The sequence below is a fragment of the Solea solea genome, chromosome 6 (genome assembly GCF_958295425.1).
Source record: "Solea solea chromosome 6, fSolSol10.1, whole genome shotgun sequence".
Taxonomy (NCBI): Eukaryota; Metazoa; Chordata; class Actinopteri; order Pleuronectiformes; family Soleidae; genus Solea; species Solea solea.
Genome location: NC_081139.1, coordinates 27,003,217 through 27,027,455, shown reverse-complemented (window position 1 = coordinate 27,027,455; position 24,239 = coordinate 27,003,217). Strand labels below are relative to the sequence as shown.

The 24,239-nt window shown below is 38.3% G+C and overlaps 2 protein-coding genes across 6 annotated transcripts in view; both read right to left on the bottom strand.

The window, feature by feature from the left end:
- Positions 1 to 1,956: 1,956 nt before the first annotated feature.
- Positions 1,957 to 12,722, bottom strand: LOC131460997 (butyrophilin-like protein 3). Of its 2 annotated transcripts, XM_058631954.1 has the most exons (8): positions 12,604 to 12,722; positions 10,221 to 10,547; positions 8,734 to 8,769; positions 7,064 to 7,342; positions 6,091 to 6,285; positions 5,070 to 5,093; positions 4,851 to 4,904; positions 1,957 to 4,432 (listed from the first exon to the last, which is right to left on the bottom strand). In XM_058631954.1, the coding sequence occupies exons 2-8, from the start codon at positions 10,321 to 10,323 to the stop codon at positions 4,260 to 4,262; spliced, it is 864 nt and encodes a 287-aa protein (XP_058487937.1). In that variant the 5' UTR covers positions 10,324 to 10,547; positions 12,604 to 12,722; the 3' UTR covers positions 1,957 to 4,259. The 2 variants fall into 2 exon arrangements, with proteins under 2 accessions (XP_058487937.1, XP_058487938.1); XM_058631955.1 differs by lacking the exon at positions 8,734 to 8,769.
- Positions 12,723 to 12,912: 190 nt separating this feature from the next.
- Positions 12,913 to 24,239, bottom strand: part of LOC131461023 (butyrophilin subfamily 3 member A2-like) — an 81,472-nt gene continuing 70,145 nt past the window's right edge. For 2 of the 4 annotated variants that reach the window (XM_058631994.1, XM_058631997.1), the window contains one exon: positions 20,626 to 22,386. Coding sequence is in view for 2 of the 4 variants with exons in the window: in XM_058631995.1 (XP_058487978.1) it covers positions 14,931 to 14,965; positions 15,128 to 15,217; positions 15,308 to 15,358; positions 15,665 to 15,781; positions 15,915 to 16,193 (572 nt within the window). In the remaining 2 variants the exon portion in view is untranslated. Of the gene's footprint in view, positions 14,966 to 15,127; positions 15,218 to 15,307; positions 15,359 to 15,664; positions 15,782 to 15,914; positions 16,194 to 20,625; positions 22,387 to 24,239 lie in introns of those variants that run through there. The other 2 variants (XM_058631995.1, XM_058631996.1) reach the window with 2 other exon arrangements.

The window sequence follows — 24,239 nt, the reverse complement described above, 5'->3', positions numbered from 1 at the left end:
TACATTTTCATTTTCGTATTAGCTGTTGAGCTTCGAAAGGCGCAAAGAATTGGTGACGTAACTGGCAAGTGTCGCATTCCGCCTGCCGTAATTAGAAGACGGAGGATCGGTGGCGTAATCAGTGAGGTCATGGGATGAACGGCTAGCTCACTCTCACAACTTCCTCCTCTGTCACGTGACGTTGTTTCTTCTACTTCGTCGCTGAGCAGGAAGTTCCCAGCGTGGCACACGTATGTTTGTCCGCTTCAGGCTCCCGTAGAGACATGGTGTGTCATGATTGTGGAGGACTCTGCAGTACCGTGATTATATTATCATAAATGGCTTTTTCTAAGACATGTTACATTTTTGACATTTTTTACGTATGTTTTCTGTCGTGTCACTAAACAATGACGTTCCGTTTTTAAGTTTTATACTGTTTGTGACGTTTTTGATGTTTAAATGAAGTTTTTGACATCTCACTAAACACAACTAAGTTTAAGGTTTTTTTGATGTTACGATTTTTAGAAAAAAAAATTGCTGTATGCGATGTTTCACCAGCGACATCTTTCTGTTTTTAAAGTTTAAATGATACACTAAACTAAGAGTTTAAAATGTATTTGATCTTATAAAATGTTTACACTTTTTTATTCTTATAGAATAAATATTGTTTGGGACGAGACATGAGTGACATCTTTCCACTTTTGATGTTTAAATGACGCTTTTGACGTCTCTCTAAACTAAAATACGAGTTTAAATTTTTTTGGACGTTATGATTTTTTATGAATTTTAGATATTTTTTATACGGAAGGGTAATGCTGCCACACATACAAAAAAAATGGGTGCTCAGTATTACGTTATAACGAGAAACTATCACGTTATAATGAGATACAATGTTTTCTCGTTACAAATATCGTCAAAAAAATTTCAACTCCTAGTTTAAACTCTAAATTGAATTGTCAGTTTAGTGAAACATTTAAACCAAAAAATTTCACGAGCAAAACATCAAAAAAATATAAAAATGATGTTCAATTTAACTTCTTAATAATGTTATTAGTTTACTAAATTGTTCACGTTTTTTAGATTTCATTTTGGCATTTAAATATTATGTTTATTTAATATTATGTTTCACTACCACACTGAGTTTATGATGTTTAAATGTGTCGTTTTCACAATACTAATGTTTTAAAGAGTTCAGAAATCAGCGTACGTTGGAATAAACAAAATGACTCTCAGAACATGTAGAGACAAATTTGCAGAACCATATAAAGTGTCTTATTTTCACAGAATGATACCGTCTGGAACTTTCTGCTCTTCTTTCAGGTCACGTTTGCTCCTCCACTCGTTCTTCTGCCCACGTTTGTTTACACAAAACAGCTGCAATGGCATTTCCTGCAATCTTCAGTCACGTGAGCTCGTGATGAAGCAGGAAGTGCAGTGGAAACGGTTGAGTAGATGAGTTTTGTAGCGGGCAAAGACAGGAGGGGAACGGGTGTCATTTTCAGTATTTCCATTATACCTGAATATGTGTTGAATATAAGACGAGGAGCAGGGAGTTCTTCACCTGTCGTCACCTCCATCTGTTTTAAAAACAACTTAAAAACAAGGAAACTTCTTTCTTCAGTTCATGTTGTTCATGTGACAAAAGGATAATCTGTTCTAAATCCTCTTATGTTACTTAAGGACTTTAATTTTATAATATTAAAATTAAAAACGAAGATGAGTATAAGGGCCAAACTGAAAAGAAAAAAAAAATCGAATCTTTGGAGAATAAACTCGTAATATTACGTACGAGATTTTGTATTATTTATATTAATTAGAGTTGGAAAACGACGATATTTAGAAATGTGAGTTTTCAGAATAGTGTGTGTTCAGTTACTGACGTGTAGTAAAATATACTATGAAATAACCTTTGAAGTAAAAACACATTCTCAGGACATCAACACATACGTAGGTAGTAAAATATATATATATATTTATTTTATACAATTAACATAAATATTTTTCTTTTGGTCATAAATGGAGCCAACGTGAGATTCAAGGCTATAAAGCATAAGCATTTCCTCCTTTCAGCAAATGTGAACTCTTCCATAACATTTCTGAAGAAACTAAATCTAATGTTTCAACATTCATTCATTCATCCCCTGTAAGAGGATCCATTCATTCACAGTGCAAATTCAAGAAAATGTTGGCACGTTTACGATAACAACAATATTCCTTACGAGTGCAGACGCATTTCATGTGTCGTTAAAGGACCAGTATGTAGATTTAAACAACATCAGAGGCTGAAGGCGCACGTCGAAATGAGGGATAAAAAAAAAAATAATAATTTGGTCAACATAATTTTAAACTCGAATTCGGTTTAACAGCAAATCTCCATCACAAGTTAACGAAAGCAACGACATGTCTTCAGGGAACATCGCAAATTCCATCGCAAGTCACTGCTGCTGCCACCTTGTGGCGATATATGCACCACATGAAGGAACAAAAAAATAATAAAAAAAAATAATTGAAAACAAATGTGACTGGATAGGAATGAGATGTTGACGTAGATGCCGGAAACATGAGTTAAAACCAGATGTAGAGAGGGCGGTCTGAAGAAAATCTGTTTTCACCCCTGAATTCTACACAGTGGATCTTTTAAGACAATACATCGTCGTAAAACATCTGTGCAGACGAACAAATCAACGTAAAAAACAAACATCTGTGCAGACGAACAAATCAACGTAAAAAACAAACATCTGTGCAGACGATGAAACAAATCAACGTAAAAAAACCATACATCTGTGCAGATGAAACAAATCAACGTAAAAACAAACATCTGTGCAGATGAAACAAATCAACGTAAAAAAACAAACATCTGTGGAGACTATGAAACAAATCAACGTAAAAAAACCAAACATCTGTGCAGATGAAACAAATCAACGTAAAAACAAGCATCTGTGCAGATGAAACCAATCAACGTAAAAAACAAACATCTGTGCAGATGAAACAAATCAACGTAAAAACAAACATCTGTGCAGATCAAACAAATCAACGTAAAAAACAAACATCTGTGCAGACGATGAAACAAATCAACGTAAAAAAACCAAACATCTGTGCAGATGAAACAAATCAACGTAAAAAAACAAACATCTGTGCAGACGAAACAAATCAACGTAAAAAACAAACATCTGTGCAGATGAAACAAATCAACGTAAAAAAACAAACATCTGTGCAGATGAAACAAATCAACGTAAAAAAACAAACATGTGTGCAGACGATGAAACAAATCAACGTAAAAAAACAAACATCTGTGCAGATGAAACAAATCAACGTAAAAAACAAACATCTGTGCAGACGAAACAATTCAACGTAAAAAACAAACATCTGTGCAGACGATGAAACAAATCAACGTAAAAAAACAAACATGTGTGCAGTAGAAACAAATCAACGTAAAAACGAACATCTGTGCAGACGAAACAAATCAACGTAAAAAACAAACGTCTGTGCAGACGAAACAAATCAACGTAAAAAAACAAACATCTGGGCAGACGAAACAAATCAACGTAAAAAACAAACGTCTGTGCAGACGAAACAAATCAACGTAAAAAAACAAACATCTGTGCAGACGAAACAAATCAACGTAAAAAACAAACATCTGGGCAGACGAAACAAATCAACGTAAAAAAACAAACATCTGTGCAGACGAAACAAATCAACGTAAAAAAAACCAAACATCTGCTCAGAAACAACTTTTTTTTGGGGGTTTGTTGTTACGAGATTTTTTACCCGGGTCAGTTTTTACAAGATTCTTTTTTTGGGATCTGTTTTTATGAGATATTTTTTCTTTGTTCCGGATTTGTCTTTCTTTCTGGGTCAATTTTTACGAGATTTTTTCTTTCCGGAGTTGGTTTCTACGATGAAAAACAGAACCACAATGCTGCTGATTGTTGTCAGCTCAAACTCATGATCTTTTAGAATAAAAACATTTGAAAATCTCTTTCCTATAATCTGTACTCCTTAAAAAAATATTCCCACTGATCCTATGGTGTGAGATATGTTATAAAAGCTTTTTTTGGTAATGTCTCAAACCCACGGCCTGTGGACCGCACACAGCTCACACTTTGATTTCCTGTTAAATAAAGTTATTTTAATGCCCGTTTTTTTTGGTTACTTCTAAATTCATCTCCAATCACAAAGGTGTTTGGTATTGTGAACATAAATGTTTGTAACAAGAAACATTTACATTTAAGCATTTAACAGACGCTTTTATCCAAAGCGATTTACAAAAGAGGAACAAGCTACATAGAATTAGTCTTGGAAGGAACTAAACTAGATAGGACCAGTGGACTGGTAGGGGGTGGGAACCCTGAGGTGGATCGAGGTGCAGGGGAGGGAGGAGGAGAGCTGCGGTTACTGGATACATTACAGTAACTGGATCTGGAGTTTGTACTTGTTCCTGATTTAGCTGAACCTGTAGAAAAGGGGGAGAAATAAAACGTAAAAAAGCAACATTAAATAAATGTTTACTGAGTACATGTTCATAATTCATGTAACAAAGACAACAATGAGCAGCTCTTTGTTTTCCTGCTCTTTTTGTTGTTGCCGTCTGTCTTAACTCCGGACTGTCGTGGGTCCCGCTCCACCCATACTACACTATAAAACCACGTCACGGCAGTTTCACGTAGCCGCGCTGTGGTGATTTTCCACGTTTTGGTGGAACTATGAAGTCATGGAAAACGACGTGACTGATACCAAACAGAGCCGAGCCGTGCTTGGACTGTGTCGTGGAAAAATGGCATTATTGAGTAACTGGTACCATTTTAGTAGCAGCTCGTTGTACCCGTCCCTCCTGAGAGCAGCTTTAAAACATGTGTTCTGCACATTCTTACCGTGACGGGACATCCTGCCCGGCTCCTGCTCCACCGCATCACCGTCACGATCACCTGTGACGCCAGAAGACAAAGATTTCAGGTTTCATCAAATCATCAATAAAGCTGTTGCTTTCAGGTGAATTAGATGGAGTGAGAAATGAGTTAGAAAAACAACTTATTATTCAAAAAATAGATCACATTAATTAAGCAAGAAAGAAAACACCTGCACATATTTACCTGAGGCGTTGGCCTGCGCTGCTCCTATGGCAGAAAGAAGCAGCACATTAATCACACACAATTGCAAAATTGCCCCATATTTTGATAACTGGTTCACGTGTTAAGGCCCTGGTAAACTTCCACAAACATGCCGTCCACGCGCTGGAGTGTGCACGGTAGGGCTGGGCGATATGGCCTTTTATTAATAACACAATATTTTATGGCGTGTGACGTTGCACGCACGACAGACTGACGTATGTAACTAGGTGCGCTTGTTTTGTCTCTCAGTGAGAGAGAGAGACGAGACATCTACATCGCACAGACAACAAGTCGCGATATATCGCCCAGTCCTAGTGCACGGCATATCGCGGACTCCGGTATACTCGCACGCCAGGATCCTGTAGTACCCCACTTCACCATCGGGTGGCGGTACAAGTCTACCCACAGGGAACAGAACGCATTCCAAACAATGAAGAAGAAGAAGAGAGCGATGCTACCGCTCTCTCGCACACGTGTGGTTCGAGCGGCTCACAGATGAAAGGTCACCAGGTCGAGGGTCGTATGACTCTCCTCTGCGAATTATTCTGTTCTCGAAAAGTTTTTTTCTGCTTGGTGAGCGAGGGGGGGGGGACTTAATACTCAGAAAATCAGTTTGCGCATCCACGCACTCTTTGCGTGCGGTTCCATTGACGCAGTATGGGTCCTCGTGCGCTGCAGTACACCAGGGCCTTGAGGTTACTTTAAATACATGAAATTAAAAAAACAACTTTCCAGCTTTTTAAATGTGAACATTCTCTCATTTCTTTGTTCTATAATAAAAACATTGATCAATCAATCAATAAATAAGTAAAAACTGAATCTTTTTTGGTTTGTGGCCAAAACAAGACCTTTGAGAAACATCATAATATCAAGGTTTGGGAAACACTGATGAGCATTTTATATTTGGACCAAACAACTCACCAGTCGGAGAGAAAATAACTGACTTGATTGACTGTGAAAAATAATCTTTAATTTGCAGCATATTAATGTTTGAATAACTTACCTCTTCTCCTGCGTCTTGTGTTGCGCCTTCTGAGCCAACACAGAGTCAGAGCCCCGAGTAAAGCAACGACGACGACGGCGGCTCCAAAAACCCACATACCCACGAGCGCACCTGTATCACAGCCATGACCGCTATTGTTGCCACGAGCAACGAGATCACGAGTTTTGTGGGAAGAATTTTTCTCAAAGAGTTTCTCTGAAGAAAAGAGAAAACATACAGGATGTAAACATACAGACGACAGCATGAGCAGAACCGGGGTCATAACAACGAGGTCAAGACCAACAACATCATACATGAAGACCTGGGGAATTCTGCTATTTTTCCAAATGTGGATGTGCATGTTTTATAACTGCTCGGGTAGATCACGACAGGCGGCAACAGCTGCAGTGTAATCTGATTCTGTGTTCACACTGAACGTGATTGGTCGCGTCGCACCCACGGCGTCGAGAGTGCTGGCAACAAGTCGCCGTATTTTAAACGGAAGTAACGTAAGCGTTTCTTTTCACCATCAACCGAAGCACTGTTGCCCTCTCTGTTGAGGAGAAACCGTCGTCTTGTGGCGGTTTCACGATGACCTTCAGGCACGCCGCCATGCTCGTCATGCTAAAGTATCGCTGGAAGCGGCGGCTCTCGTCCACACGGAGCTCACAGATGTAACAGTGAAACTTGCTGCGTGTGGTTGTTCAACACAAGACGACTGCTTCTCCCTGTGACTGAGAGTCCAGTTTTTTATTGTTTTTGGTTGTTTAGTTCATTTATTGTGGATATTTAAAATGTCCTCCAGTTCCAGAGTTAAATATTCTTTAGAAATAAAAGTTTATTGACCTTTGAAAAGGTGTACCTGCATTATTATGCTATTATCATTATAATAGATGAAAATGGATCGTAATCATTTCTGGGACGGTTTGTTACCGTGACAGGCCTGCGTACATGCCCACATTTATAACAAAGGGCTCTTTGAGGAGAGTCTCACCTGGCACGACGATGTCATCATCAATCCTGTGGTAAATGTCTTCCTGTTTGACCACGCAGCGGAAGCAGTTGGTCTTCGTCTCGTTCACAGTGACGAGGAGCGTGGTGTCGTAACGGCCTCGTGTCTCAGAGACCAGTGGCTCCTCTGAATTAAGAGAGGTTCCTTCACACGTCTGCCACTCTACACTCGGCTTTGATGAAGAACCTCTGACCACACACTGGAGCTCCACGCCGGCCTCTGACACACCAACAATCTTGAGGTATGGTGCATGAACGGCTCCTACAAACACAGTAAAAAAAACAACGAGAAATGTAATATTAATGTGGTTATCCATCATCCAAGCAGGTTTGACGATTTTCCGTGTCAGTCTTTGTTAAAAAATAGATTACTTGCTGTTCATTTAACAAATTAATACATGAAAAGGAAGTATTTTTCTGACTTGCGGCCCCTGCAGGTCAGATACAGCCCTTTACCCTTTTTGTGGTGTGTTTAATGAGCAATGACTGCATTATATAAATCGTCTACGATAGTATCTTAATAGTTGTTTTAACGATGTGTGAAATCACAATATTGAGTGTGTAGAAATCATTTTGCAAGAAACAATCAAAACACGCCTTTGAGAGGCCACACGTTCACTGCATGATCAAGCCGAGTGGGACAGACTGCGGCGCATGCACATTGAGAACACATGACGTGTCCACGCTTCACAACAAACCAAGCTAACGTCGTTGCATGTGTTGCTGAAGTTAGACATGAATGAACAAACTCTACCAGCCTCGGAATCCACGTGGTTAGATTTAATAGCTAAATGTGGATCCTCCTCACTCACATGGAGGTGGTTTGGCTTTGAAAACACTGATGTCGCTCAAAAGACGCCAATCTGCAAACTGTGTCGGAAAGCGGTTGCCGTCAAAGACTCGACAACGAATTTGTTTCAGCATCTGTGAATGAACCACCGCACAGAATATGAAGAATATGAAGAATATGAAGAGCTTCGGCAGTCAACGGTCGACTACAAGCTAACGTACGACATGAAAACACACTGGTCAAACTTTGGCAGCAGTTACATGTTTATCCACATTCTTATGTTAATGCCTTGTAGTTTGAATATGATGAGTATTGTTTACATTAGTTTAGAACTCTCTCATGTTTTTGTTGGTCATCGTGCAATATTTTAGTAGTAAAAAAGTAAGTAAGTTTAAGTTAATAAATAAGACCCGTTTTTCTTGAACAAGTTGTTTTTTGTCAATTTTGTCATTAACATGTAATAAACTATTAACAAGAGAAAGCTGCTACAACAGGCGTTCCATGCTTTTACAAACACATTTTTGAGAATTGCAAAATATTGCCAATTATCGTTATCGGCAAAATCCCAAAAAATATCGGGATATTGATTTTCATCAATATCGCACATCCCTAATGCCAAGTTTCTCGGATTTTCCAGCTTCTTCAATGTGAATATTTTCTGGTTTCTTTGTGAACAAGACATTTAAGAGCATCATTGTTTCTGAAACACTGATCAACATTCTCTGACATTTTATAGACCGAACTAATTGAACAATCCAGAAAATGATGGACTGATGAAAAAGGTAATCATGAGTTGCAGTCCTTAAGTGATCAATCTGCTGATCTTTGTGTGAAAAAGAAAAGTCACTAACTTAAGCACTCACCTTTTTTAAGTCCAAATCTGTTTTTGTAGACCAGTTCTAAAAGGAAAAAACGAAAATTAATGTTTTAATAGTGAACACTAGCTACACTATCTATTTATTTTATTCTTTTTTTTTAATTCATTCATTTTGGTAACCGTGAACTCGCAAAAACATCAGATCAAAATTACCCAGGACATATTCACATTTAAGAAACTGGGGGAAAAAAACCAGAGAACTTGATGACACAATGTTAATGAATTTAGTCGTTGATGACTAATCCATTCATCCATTCACTGTTGCAGCCCAATTCCACACATAATCAACACAAGTCACTTTAGTGCAGTAGTAAACACAACATCAGTGGGTGATGAAAACGTCACTTTTAACCAGAGTTGCGCTTTTCCAATACATGGTTCCGGCACGGCATGGCGCAGCCGAGTCTACGGGGTTTGGTTGGTTTTCCGGACTTCACTGTACTCACTCTTCAGTGACGACACTCTCTGACTAATCAGTAGCCGGCAGTCTGTCGACGTCACATTTTAGTAACAGCTCAGCTGAACCTCGTCAGAGCAGGAAATAAAATAAAAACACCAGGTACCAGGTTCTTTTACTGATGAAGAAGTATTATTATTTCACTATTTGGGTAAAATATGCACCTACAGTGCTTAACACATTTATTAGACCACCAGCAAATATAAGGTAAATGTCACAGCTGCCCTAAATTAACAGCAATGCTAGCTATCAAAATCAGTTTTATGTTTCTGTGAAGTTAATTCACCAGTATGTCAAAGCTCTTTAACCAAAATGACATTTTAAAATATATTTAACTGGGAAAAATTATTTCTAGATTAAGATGTCAAAATATCGTTATGTTCCTGAACAGAACAATTAGTTTTAGTGGTTAAATGATGTGCTTGATTAATTTCGGAGAAGTCCAGTGGGCACAAGACAGTGATTTCACTTTGTTATTTGCCTAATAACAATAATATTTTTAGTTCTGAACAAGTTTTTGGCTTGGCGTTCTGTGCACACACCAAAATGTCCTCTGTCCACCTGGAGATTGTTTGTAATCTCTCAAAGATAATCTGACAAACGTTAGATCATCGTTTTAATCATTACAATTATTTTAAGTAACTTGTCGAATGTCGGCGAGGAAAAGTTGGGGGAACGAGTTCCAGGCAGACAGCGACTCCAAGCCTTGTGTGTACTTAGTCGCTCCAAAACTCAGTAGCCAATCAGAAGGTGGCATCCTAAGCCACGCCCATGGTCAGAATGGCAAACAAAAACACAAAACACAAGTTTGGAGCAGCAAACACAAAAGAGTCGGCACAAGAGAAATTCCGATCACTGCAATTTGTGTGTTTTGTTTTTTCTTGTGATTATTTTTTGTTGCTGGATTCATAAAGTGTTGTTTGCTTCTTAAAAAGTTGTTGTTTGATAATATTGACACCAATCTAACTCCATGCGGACGGTAAAGCGCTCAACGACGAAAGAATGAAAGCACTCACCGACAATGAGCTCAGTTGTGGATCTTTGTCCTCTGGAACTCACATGTGGAAGGACACAGGTGTAATTCCCCGTGTCTTCAATCCTCGTGTCTCTGAGGATCATGGATGCGTTTCCGTTCTTCAGCTCGCCGTAGAAAAGTGACGCTCTTTCTCTGTACTGCTCGTCCTGACAGCACCGCCCGTTCTCGAAGTGCCAGCCTCGGTCGTAGAGGAACACTTCTTTACTATCTTGGTTCTTCCAGTCTACCACCGTGTTCTGAAGGCTTCCTCCAAATGAACAGTGAAGGGTGACTTTGTCTCCCTCATGGACGTACGTTCTGGTGACACCTGGGTTTCAGAGTAAAATCAGAGTTACCAGGTTTGAAAGACTGACCATTAACATTTGGTCACAAACTTAAAAACACCAGGATTCTTTAAAACCGGGTCACAGATCCAGATTGAGCGTACTCTCATTTTCATTTGAATAACATTTAAAATGATTACTGTGCAGATCTGTGAGAAACAAAGATGTTTTCCTCAGTCTGTAGAATACGATGTGAATATATCAGGACAAAATTTAATCTAGAATTTTGGCATTGAAGAAAATTGTACAAAATTCACATATCTGTACATTACTTTGTTATTTATATTTCTGGCAACTTCTACTTTTATTCCACTACATTCCCTCTGACTCTCTTTGTCACTCGTTACTACCAAATAAATCAGAAGAAGAAAAAGAGTTGGTATTATGGTCTGTATTTATAGACCTGTTTGAGTTCGGTCTATAAATACACACCTACACATACAGTCACAAAAGAGCTTTTCTAGTATTGATGAGATGATGATGATGATGGCTTTACACTACAGTTTTCACCCATTCACACACCAGAATATGACATTTACTTAAAACCATTCACACGCTTCAACATGGGGTTAGTACATTGTAAGTTCATTTTATATCAGAAAATGACTTTTGATACTTGAACTTTAAGACTTTTACTTCAGTAATAATATTATATGATGGACATGAAGGTCATGATGAATCTGGACAGAATGTCCTCTCTCTCTCTGAAACTCACTCACGCGTAGAAAAAAGTTTCAGAAACTTATTTAACTTTAAAACTTACAGTCTAACTTTTAACTCGCTAACTGGTTAAACATAGACTTAACTCAGGCGAGTGTTTATTCGCCAGTTCTCCACAACATCAGCACAGAAACCGCTGCATCCTGAAATATGAAGCTAATGTTGGTACGTCCCGTTACCTTCATTTTCTTGCTCCCGTGTTGCTCCAAAAGAACAAAAAAGGACGAACGCGAGCGTGTTTTTAGTCGCTGAGAGCATTATTATTATTATTATTATTATTATTCAGCGAAAGTCACCCACACAGGGGAGGACGGAGCTCTCCGTCGTGTTGTGCTAACATCCAGTTTACAGCTAGCTGAAGTATAGCTAAAGTTAGCTTAAATCCAAACCGGCTTTTGACCAAAAAAACTACTAGTTCAGAGAGTTAAACAGGATAAGATGACAAGTGACGCTCATCCAACACTAGTAAATCAGTGGAACCGATCGGTTACTCTCGCGATGAAGCGATAACTAACTAACTAACTAACTAACTCACACACACACGAAGCAGAAAACTTTCAAACCCTAATGAATGACTACAACAACTCTGGATGACGAATGTCGCCGTATTACAGACGTTACGGTAATCAGACATGACATGAACTCAATTAAGCCGTGGCGAATCTGGTCACCTCTATCTTCGATGACACTCATTTTAATAATTTTTACTGCGTGGATTTCAAAGAATTACAAATTAAGAGCCGACATGTTCATGTTTAAATGGCCTTATTGTGAAATGTCTGCCCATGACTATGGTGGCCCTGAAGTGCAAATCACCGCCACAAATAGGAAAAGACAACAACATTAAACTTAAAACACAACTTAAGTAGACTCAGTTGTCATGATTTCTTTGTTATACAGAGCAAAGAAATCTGGAAAATATTCAAATTTAAGGAGCTTAAACAGCGGGGAAACTGGTTTTAATTATTGAAGAATAATGTTTGTTCTTAAACGTAAACATTCAGAAAACATGTCTAGCCAAAATCTGAGGGGGGAAACGTGCCGTAATACCGCGAATAGAAAGCACATCAAAACTGAAAAACAATACTGCTCAAGTCTGCTCTCTTGTGGTAGACACACGAAATGACAGTTGTTTGTAATTTAACTGGTGTATTTTTTTGATTGTCCCATGTGAAATATGATTATGTTAATATATAAACATTATGTGACATTTTGTAAACGTTCATTAAACACTGTAGTGGTTACTTTATGTTTCTGTACATTGTGTTCATGACGCAGCAGCGTATTATTTACGATATATTGAACGTAGTCAAACTTTACCTCCGTCACACAGCAGGTTCCCCGCTCTCCGCAGCTCAGCTATCCGAAGCCCCGCTCTCGTCACCTCGGTGTCGACTTAATCCCGGTTCTATCGAAAACATTCCTCCGCGTGTGTGGAAAAACTAACCGCCCTCAGTTTGAATCACCGATGTTTCGGCCTCCTTTTCTTTTTCTGTCAGACAGACCGTTGTTAAATCAACTACACACTGCCCCCTGCTGTAGCGGAGGCTTAATCATTATATATAGTAAATGAAAAATAGTTTGTTGTTAGTGTTTTTCTAACTCAGTTATCAAGTGACGACACAGAGGTGATAAATATATATTTATTTTACATGATTACAAATATATTGAGAAAAACATGTTTCTTCTTATTTACATGATCACGAAACAAAGAATCAAAAACGATTTCACTGAAAAAACTATTTTCATCAGTGAAACGTGTCAACATTCATTCAGTCAGCCCTGAAAGATCACCCATTCATTCACATTCACAGATTCACAAAATACAGAGACGCTTTAGACTTTTCCTCAAACACATAAACAGTAAAAGTGCAAAGAACCAGGGTGTAGATTTAATGGCATTCGGGGTGAAGTTGCATGTTGAAATAAGAGGAACCGATTTAAAAATGATCAGACTAATATCTGTATTGAATTTATCTCATATATTTAAAATATGTCTGAAATTTAGAAATTTAAACAACAAACAACAACAAACTCCAGTGCATGAGAGAGACAGCGAGCAGCAGATGCATTCAATGACCCCGGTCAATTTCATCAAAGTCACTGGAGAACCAAGATTGTTCAGTTTTCTATCTCTTTCTTAATCTGATTAGGAATAATCTCCTTCACTGATCAACTTTTCAGTCACATATATTGTGATTGTGTTGATCATTTAACTATGAACCCTGAATTCTACACAGTGGACCTTTAAGACTCAATTACAATAAATTAAAGTGCAGACGATGAAGGAAATCAATGTACAATGAACAAGACAACAGAAAACATAACACATACGGACAAGTTCCTCATTTGTTAAGGCACTTTTGTAGCTCTACGAGACTCTGCTCAGTTTTTCTTTTATTGCTTCTCCATCAGTGATAGCACCTGGTGTTTTTGTTTAGTTCCTGCTCTGACGAGGTTCCAAGCGAGCGGAGCCGATTCTAAAATGTGACGTCAACATTTTAGGGCCAGTTCTTGATGCTCATTCTTACTGAGAGCAGCTTTAAATGTTTGTTCTGCTCAATCCAATCCAACTTTATTTATAAAGTACTTTAAAAAACAACAACAACATAGTGCCAGACATTTTTATATTGGGAAAAACTCCAGGAAATACAATCATCAAAAAACAGGCTTATTTAATCTGGGTGTTGCTGTTGATCACAAAAAAGATGATTACTGTGTTATGGAGGAATGTTAATCTACCAACTGTCCAACAATGGAGGGTAAGAGTAAAAAATGTGTATTTAATGGAGAGTATTAGAATCAGTAATGGTAATAAATCAGTAATTCTGATGATTACAGCCAAACTCCAACTCAGGACAGGAGCTTTCAGTGGACACCTGTAATACTACAGCTACAGAGGAGTATTTGATGTGGTAATACTGTGTTAATACATGGGTGACTGCATATGGGCTTGAATGAGATGAATCAGGCTCCTGCTGTACGTGTAATATAATTTGAATTTGTAGGTCAATGTGGAGCGAAATCATGTGCTATGTGATTGTTGTATATTTGTTCTTTGTATGATTGCACATGGAAATAAATGTTAAGTAGTAAAAAAAACCAAAAAAAATACATACGATAACATACGATTTAGCTCCAGCTAAACTACATTTATATGTGGACGACACACGTGGCTTTTAAAACTTTGACTTCAAGAAAAACCAAGTACGCGCTAATACAGCTGATTTCACTTTTTAACAGCTCACGTATAGAAAAGAGTCACCTCCTACAAATATCAAGGCATATGAAGGTGAATGGCTGTTACATTCATCTCTTCTCTGTAGGTTGGTTGTCTCTTATCCACAGGAGGGAAATGCATATGCTGATTTTTACGAACAAGTCCTCAAACTAACCTATGTATGTTTCTAGCCTCTTGTCGTACAGCACCACGTCTACCGCTCGACTTGTTTGAAAAGCTCCCAGAATGAACTCTGAATTGGGTCAAACTGTTTTTCTCCGTCTTATCTAAAAACACCTTCACAGGCGTTTTATGGCTGATCCTGACCAGGACTCCCTGGAAGAAGAACAGTGAGAAGGTATCACAATGGGAGCGTTGTGGCTAAATAAACACGGACAACATCTCATCGTCGTTAGACTTCTGTTCATCAACTCTCCAGTACGATGTCTTCATCGCCTTCATCTGTGACGACACACGTTCTACGTTTCAATTATTATGTTTAATCAGTCAAATCACCGATAAACCAAACAACAATCAAAACTTAGTTCTGCTAGAAATGATTTTGTTTAAAAACTAAATCACATTGATTAAACAGGAAAGTTGAAAACACCTGCTCATGTTTACCTGAGCCGTTGTTCTGTCTTGTCTCCTCTTCCTTCACTGATCCATTCATCATGTCCTTGGTGTCAATTCTCTCATAATGAGTGTTTTGTTCTTAAAGGAGAAGCACATTGTCCGTCCATCAGACCAGCAGGGAAGTGAGTGAAATGAGTGAATGAAACACAAAACATTGATTATATTTACCTGAGGTGTTGAAGTTCTTCATCATCTCCTCTGTTTCTCTGCTCATGTTCCCTGTCGTGTTACAGTTACAGTTTTCCACATTAATGTCATTTGGCTTCACATTCTGTTCCGACACAAACTCAAATCACAAGAGCCACATATTTAAAAGTGAAACATGCTGCTTTGTGGACATAATAAGACATTTGAGGACGTCACAATATCAAGGTTTGGGAAACACTGATCAACATCTTCTGACATTCTCTGGATCAAACAACTCATTGATTAATAGTAGAAAATTATTCACTGACTGATTATGAAAAGAATCGTCAGATGCAGCTCAATTAATATTTAAATGCCATCAAATATTTCATAACTTACGTCGACTTATGCGTTTTTTGATGATCAGATACAGAACCAGAGCCAGCAGAAGTACCACTGTAACTGTGACAACTCCAGAAACCCATGAAGCTAAGTGAACAACTGTACCGAGTTTGTCTGAAGAAAAGAGAAAACAAACAGGATGTAAATGTACAGACGACAGCATGAGCAGAACAGTGGTCATAACAACGAGGTAAAGACCAACAACATCATACATGAAGACCTGACATGTGTTTAAGGAGAGTCTCACCTGACACAGTGATGTTAGTGTCAATCCTGTGGTAAATGTCCTCCTGTTTGACCACACAGCGGAAGCAGTTGGTCTTCGTCTCCGTCACAGTGACGAGGAGCGTGGTGTCGTAACGGCCTCGTGTCTCAGAGACCAGTGGCTCCTCTGAATTAAGAGAGGTTCCTTCACACGTCTGCCACTCTACACTCGGCTTTGATGAAGAACCTCTGACCACACACTGGAGCTCCACGCCGGCCTCTGACACGTTCACAATCTTGAGGTCTGGCGCCTGAACGGCTCCTACAAAAATAGTAAAAACAATAACATGATTATAAACCACTGCAGCACTGTGGTTATCCATCATCCAGACACGTTGAACCATTTCCTGTGGGTCAGCTCGTCAGTCAAACTATTCTGAATTAGGACTGGGTAATATATGGATATTAGATCTCAATTAGATTTTGAATATCGTCACATCATGATGAAGTTTCAGTAACGACTGTTCCTGGTTTTAAAGTCTGTTGCATTGATAATCATCATATGTATTATATTGAATATTAAATTGAATTAACCAAAAATACACTAAACATTTTATATATCGATTAATAAAATACATGAACTGTTTAGGATTGATTTTAAGATGTTATTGCTTGTTTTAAAGGTTTTAAATGGGCCTATTTATGTGACTGAATACATCTCCAGACTCCTCGACGTAAAACCAGAGGTGATGGAGCCTTTTCAAATAGCTGCTTCCAGTCTATAGAATGTTTAACTTAAAAACACACCTCTTCTCCTTTAGCATTCAACTCAGGATGAGATAGACAACTTTCTATTGCACCGCCTCCTCTTATTTTATTATATCTCTATATTTATTTATTTTTAAGCTTGCTTTTTTATGAAAGTACTCACCGACAATGAGCTGCGTCCTGGACCGTCCTGAGCCTACTGAGAGTCTGCAGGTGTAAATCCCCGTGTCTTCAATCCTCGTGTCTCTGAGGATCATGGACGCGTTTCCATTCTTCAGCTCGTCGTGGAAGAGTGACACTCGTCCTCTGTACTGCTCAGAACTGTCATCCTCAGAGTTATATCCACGCTCGTAGAGGAACACGTCATTACTGTCTTTATTCTGCCACTGTACCACTGAGTATTCCAGACTCTGCCTGTTTTCAGAAGAGCAGTGAAGGACGGCGTCTTCCCCCTCCTTGACGTACGTTCTGGAGACTGGATTAAAAAACAACAACAGATAATCAATCAATAGATTTGTTGTTGACACGATATTTTGTTTCTAATGTAAACGTTCTGACATGACAGTTTGAAAGTCTGTATATTATTAATGTTTCATTTACTTCAACTCGAATTTTAGATTTATATTAAAGTTGCACTGTCATTGTATATGTCAGTCATCATCTACCGCTTTATCCTCCACCCAGAGCCGGCCCTGGGCATAGGGAGTATAGGCAAATGCTAGGGGCGCCGTCATCCGCAGGGGGCGCCGAAAACGGAGGAAAAAAAAAAAATTAAATTATAAATACTACTTTTTTTTTTTTTTTTACCAGTACCATTATTACTATTATTTCGAAATATTATATAAGCCCACAGCGACATAAAGTCATAGCAAAGATTATTAAATAATGCAGAAGCCTTATTTCTGGGTGCAACGAGCCGTCGCTCTGTACCTGCCCTCTGTGAGGGGGGCGGGGTCAAGAGGCCAGTTGCCTGAATCTGAACAGACTGTGACCCAGAGACGAAGAAAAAGATTAATGACACTGTATCGGAATTATGTCCAAAAAACTGAAGCCATCCGGCACCCAAGGAAGGAAAAGAAGGAAAGAAGAGGAAGAAAAACGTGAAAAAGATAGAGGTACAGTAATGTCAATGTGATGAAGTGCATGAAATGAATAGTTTAATGCATCGTAGTTACCGTTGTTGGAGCAGAGTGTTAGCTTGCTAGCTTACTTCGGACGATAGCAACATTGTTTAATAATCAATAAATAGCTGAGTCGACGTGTGTTAATGTTACTCCACCTTAAATTCATCAGGGACGTTTGGAAACTTAACGTTAGGCCTGTTCAGGTGTTATTTTACAGGGCTCTTTCCTGCTTGTAGGTCAGTTAAAATGCTTTTAGTTGTCCATCCCCTTTGTAATAGGGTGGTTGTAAGCCTTTGGTTTTATGTGTCACAGTTTATGTTTGTTAAAGTTTACATTGATGTTAAAGTGCAGTTAAAGTGTATTACTGTTAATATTTCATACTTTAGCTTTCCCATATCATTCATAGGCTATATATACATATAGATTCATTTCACTGCACTTTACTGTTTTTTTCACTCAGGTTAGACTGAATTGCATTGCAATGACAATAAAGTTGAATGAATCTCATCACATTTTCATTATTAGTCTATATTAATCTCATGTATAGCACACCAAGCATCTGTTTTTTTATTAAAATGTAACATGCAGTCGTCACATATACTTCTCTTCTCTCTTCAGATGCACTTTTAAAATATTTCAGTACCACCCCCAGTGACACAGCATCAGGTGCTGCTGTCCTTTTTAATTTTATCACTTGTTTCTTTCTTTAGTTTTTATTTGGTGTGATATTTTTTACTCAAAGAAATAAAATCTTGAATACACACATGCAGTTTCTGTGTGATTGTATGAAAGTTGATTGTGAAATTGACTGCTGCGATGCAAGGGGGCGCCAGCTAAAATCTTGCCTAGGGCACCAAATTACTCAGGGCCGGCACTGTGTGTGTACAGGTGCAGTGCGATCGATAGAGATTGTGTAACTCAGTTTAATCTTGTAAATAAAACTTTCGGCCCAAATTCAATTTTCCCTCTATCATTACATTACATTACATGTCATTTAGCAGACGCTTTTATCCAAAGTGACTTACAATAAGTGCATTTAAAAATTTGGGTACAAATAAGAGTTAGAAGTAAGTAAGAGCTTCAAGTAAACTTATCTTAATAATTATCTTAATACACAAACCACATTTTTGAATTCTAAATGACTTATTTCTCGCCTCAAATGATCTTAAAACTGTGCTCAGGGACTCAGAAAAATATTTATTTCAGGTTTATATTTCTTTTCTCTGCTGCTATGCTGTGATACATGGCAGCCATGCCATTTCAGACCAAAGCAATGAATCAGACTCCATCAGCGTTAGCCCCGCCCTCTGACTTTGATGGGAGACTTTGACAGATAAAATAAATTAATGATCCACTGCAACACGGACCATGAAATAATTGAATGTGTCATTAATTAATTAAAATGTGTCTTTAATTATTTAATGACACATTTAATTATTTAATCACAAATTTAATGAATGTTTAATGGTGTATTTATTTATTTAATTTTGGCCCTTTTGGTCCTCCATACATATATATATGCATATATGTGTGTATATATATATATATATACATTTATATGTACAGAACTATACAACGCAAACAGTCAATCAGAAACCGAAAGAGTGAACTGCGTAGCAGTTGCAAAGCAGCAGCTTTGTAATAAACCAATGGGTGTAAAAGTGAAAGTCTACAAGTCTGCATTTAAAATAAGTTATTATTTGTTATCATTTCTATACAAACATCTGCATATTTTACTTTGTTTCAGTTGCATGTTTAACTCGACGTCTCTGTCACCGAGCTGCGTGTACTGCGTCACAACTATTAACCATATTATTTCATACCTGAAATGAGCGAACGACTCAAAAATACAACTCAAACGTCTCCTCACCTTCATCCTGCGCCTGCGGTGTTGATCCAAAACAAACCAGAGAACAAAAGAGCACGAGAGTGTTTTTAGCAGAAAAGCCCATGAGCGTGAGTTCGTTCCGAGTGAACCTGTTGTTGTTGTGAGAAAGGACGAGTTGACAAGTGACGCTCATTTAAAACTAATACATTCATGAAACTGCTCAGCAGCAGAGAGTAGTCACTGCTGCTTACTGCGTGACAAAAATAGAGACAGAAATAAAGAATGATGGCGGATGTGCATCGCGACGCCTGTAAAAGTGTCCACCTGAAACGGTATTTTTCCATAAAAACTCCTCCCACCGCGAGACATCACGAGGACACGTCCTGTCTTCAGAGACTTCACACATGCTGGTGAAAAAAGTGTTGAACTGTAAAAATAATAAAAGAGGAGAAAACAAAACCTATTTTTAACTTGTAATACGAGAAGGAAATGCAATCAATGATCCAAGTATTTTGATCTATTATAGTTTTATATTATGACAGGAAATCAGTCAATTTGTCAGTAGTTGCTTTTTATTTTTTTTATGTGGGCGGGGTCTGTAAAGTAAATATTCACACATAAACGTAAACAAAGAGATATTATTTCTCTTTCTTTCCTCTGGCTCGGTTCATTCCATCTCCGTTGTTTTTCTAATGTTTACGTCTTCTTTTTATGTTTTTTTGGCTTAACTAGAATAAAACGTCTGTATCGTTTTTTTTTTAGCTTTTTAACTTTTGGCTAATTTTGTCATTTTTGATGTTTCACCAACGTGACATCACGTAACCCTAACCCATTTAAACCGTTGTTGGCATCTTACCAAACCCTCACGTTTGGAACGGTCTTAACGTTTCCGACATCTCGCTCTACTACAACACTTTCTACGTATTTGACGTTAAAATAAAACAATGACATTTAGACTGCTTTGTCGTTTTAACATGCTGCTTTTAGACGTTTCACCAAACGTCATCGTTTTCACAACATTGACGAAACACAGAGGCAGTAAAATATATTTATTTCCCATTATTAAAGTAACAAATGGATACACAGTATATAAAGAAGGCACAAGTATTTTTTTATCTGAGAATGAAGCAAAAAATGAAAAACATATTTCTGGTTAAACAGTGTCTGCATGACTTTCATCAAATACAGACTTTTAAAAACTTCCTAATCATTTTCACAGAAAAATGTACTTTCAGTGAAACGTGTCTTTATAGTTAGCACTTTATAGTTTGGCTTACTTGAAGCACTTTAAAATAAAAGTGTCTGCTAAATGACATGTAATGTAACATAATGTAATGTGTCAACATTCATCCATCCATCCATTCACATTCAAGAAATACAGAGAAGCTTAAAGATTTTCCTTAAATACATAAACCGTAACAGTGCAAACACATTGTATGTGTCTTTAAAGGCCCAGTGTGTAGATTTAATGGCATTGAAGAATAAGGGTGGAGTTTAGAGAAGCGATACTGAGATGCATTCAGTGACCCTGGTAAATGTCGTCACTTTTAAGGGCGTTAAACAGTGCATGGAGCCAAGAGGAGCAGCGCAGAGATGCCTTCAGGAACACTTACTGCTGCTGCCACCTTGTGGACATATAGGCACCTCAAGTCATTTGACATGACATTGTTCAGTTTTCTATCTTTTTTTTTATCTGATTATGAATAATCTCCTTCACTGATCAACTTCTCAGTCAATCTGAGGTCAAACCAAAACAAACATGAACCACTTGGACTTTAAATTTGACCCCTAAATTCTACACAGTGGACCTTTAACAGTCATTTACATCAACGTGATCATCGTCGCAAAAGACATTTTAGTGCAGACGACAAAGTGAATCGATGAACAAACACTAACAACACAGTGAGGACAGAAAAACCCATGAAATATTACAAATAAAACACTTTATGAAAAACGTTTTTCCGCAATTTTTCACCTTTGATGCGTCTAGTACAACTTGACGTGTTTTTTATGTCGGACAAACGCACTCGGACGACTTCATTAATTTATGTAGGGTGCAAATCGCCAAAATTCAAAAATGCCGACTTCCTGTTGAGTTGAGGCCATGGTTACGGTCGACTTTTTTCTTCGTCTTGGTCTGTAACAACTTTCCACCTAATTTCGGTGGAACTAAATTTTGCCTTGTTTTCACCTTAGGGGGCGCTATAGAGCCCTTGAGCAACACACAGGTCGGGCAACTATGCCAGTATCACATTTTCACCAGACCTGACCTCCATGCTAAGTTTCAAGAGTTTTTATGCACGTTAACCCACTCAAAAATGATCGCAAAGCCAAGGAGATTATAATAATCTGAAGGAAGAACAGATAACAGCTCTATAGCGCCCCCTAAGGCCAAACGTGGATGGAGCAAGCCAAAATTAAGTTCCACCAAATTTCACGAAACTTGGTGGGAACTCGTAATAAGGAAGTGGGCGTTTATTGTACCAACATAAAAAAAACGTACTGGACACATCAAAGACAAAAAGGCGCGGCTACGGCAAACATGGGGAGTTTGGCGATCACGAAACAGGAAGTGCCCTGTAACTTCAACATGCATTGATCGATCGCCTCGAAACTTCGTACGTGACACAAGAGACCGACCCCGGACACGTCTACAGACACAAACCTGATAACATTTGACATTTGATATGACTAACTTCATATCGTTTGAGTTATTTTTACAGCATCCAAGTTCAGCAACTCTGACAACACAGTGCAGTCATTGGATTTTACACTTCACGTTGATGAAGCTGAAGCTGTAGAAAAAGGAGAAAATAAAACATAGACATTAACAACAACAAATAAATGTTTACAGTGTACATACATCACCGTGGTAGTGACACACGGGGACGTCCAGATGTCCAGATGTGAGCGGATCATCAGGACATTTGATTAAATACTGCAGTCACTGAGCCTGAGCATCAGCATCTGTGTGTGTGTCATGACAGCGGTGTGGAAAACATTTGAAAGTAGAAAGTGATTTTCTGTTCTGCTGAAGTTAGACGACAGAAAGTATCTTTACCATTATTGATACGGAGAATTATTGACACTCTTATTGATGCTATTCTCTATAATAAGGTGCAAAAGTAGAGACATGATATGACAATGTGTTTTTAAACTCATGCTTGTGTTCAGTAAAAAAGTTCTAGTAGATCAGTCACGTTGTTTTCTACGACTTCATAGCTCCTCCTCAAAGAGGGCGGAGTCGTCATAGCAACGGCTGCGTTAAACTGTGGTGACGTGGTTTTATAACGCGACGCAAACACAAACTAGTGACTTGTAAAGCAGTTGTTTTCACTGAAACTGAATCATGAGAAAGATTTGTTCACTGAAGTGAAATACCAGTGAACGTGGGTCACGATGGCCGGCTTTCAGCAGTGCTGTCTCTAAATACACCAGACTCCTATGTTAAATATTGACATTTAACACATTGTGAGCAGCGTCGCTAAAGTTCCAACCAGAGAGAGAGCAGGAAAGAAGTTGAAGAAATGAGGAAAAAATGAGCGAAGACAGCGAAAATAATGCCGAACACAGCGAAGACATTGTTAAAAAAAAGGCAACACGACGTCAATTGTGTGGACGTAGTTTGGATACTGCAAAAGCGACCAGGAGCGGTCTGAAAATATGCCGGTGGTTGGTAGCAGCCAGGACGGGGAACACAACGCCTGTGGCGGCACCACCTCAGTGTTTACACTGACAGTGTGACTCTGCGGGCTCAAGCTAGCACGACGTCTGCCGTTAGCATCGCTAGCGAGAGCGGCTCTGTGAAACAAAAATCTATCCAGTCGTTCTTTGCAGCCATTGCACCGTATGAACTATATAAACTATAAAAGCGGAGCAAAAATATAACAAGTGCTATTAGTTATTGCCTCGCTGCTTTAAAGCCAGACTTGTCTTTCTTGTAAAAAACCTATAATGGGGTAAATGATAGAATAACTGACTGGTTTACTACATATTGTGCAATTTTGGCTCAGATTTCGTTCTACTTTTAAAATATTTCTAGAGATCTACCTTAATCTTTCAGGTAGCATTTGTGCCAGGGCCCTGTTTACTGTTTTTGTCCTGGAGATGTTCACTGTCCAGCCAAAGCAATTTGATGTGATAGTTGTCACAGCTGTTATTGTGTAAAGGGAGATGACTCATGTTTACATTACAAAAGATGTGCACAACCTTTTATTTTTGCACTTCTCAATACCTCCAAAAAACCAATATAATAGTATTATAGTGGTTTAGTTTTGACATTTATTTTGTCTTTGTTTAGCACTTGAATGTGTCAGAGGGTGTGACCCACATGTTTACTTAGTTTGGTTTTGTGCTGCCTCTATACATATTTAAGATTATTATTATTAGGGTTCGAGCAACAAGGTTGCAAGAAACCTATTGAAACTGGAAGGATTATTATTAGGGTTCGAGCAACAAGGTTGCAAGAAACCTATTGAAACTGAAAGGATTATTAGGGTTCGAGCAACAAGGTTGCAAGAAACCTATTGAAACTGAAAGGATTATTATTATTAGGGTTCGAGCAACAAGGTTGCAAGAAACCTATTGAAACTGGAAGGATTATTATTAGGGTTCGAGCAACAAGGTTGCAAGAAACCTATTGAAACTG

What these genes read in the sequence shown, in the direction of transcription:
- LOC131460997 (XM_058631954.1), bottom strand. Translation starts at nt 10,323, where the DNA reads ATGATCCTCAGAGACACGAGGATTGAAGACACGGGGAATTACACCTGT. An exon ending in TGATGACATCGTCGTGCCAG is followed by an intron (nt 6,286 to 7,063) that starts GTGAGACTCTCC and finishes TCTTTTCTTCAG; the next exon opens with AGAAACTCTTTGAGAAAAAT. An exon ending in CACAAGACGCAGGAGAAGAG is followed by an intron (nt 5,094 to 6,090) that starts GTAAGTTATTCA and finishes TTTCTGCCATAG; the next exon opens with GAGCAGCGCAGGCCAACGCC.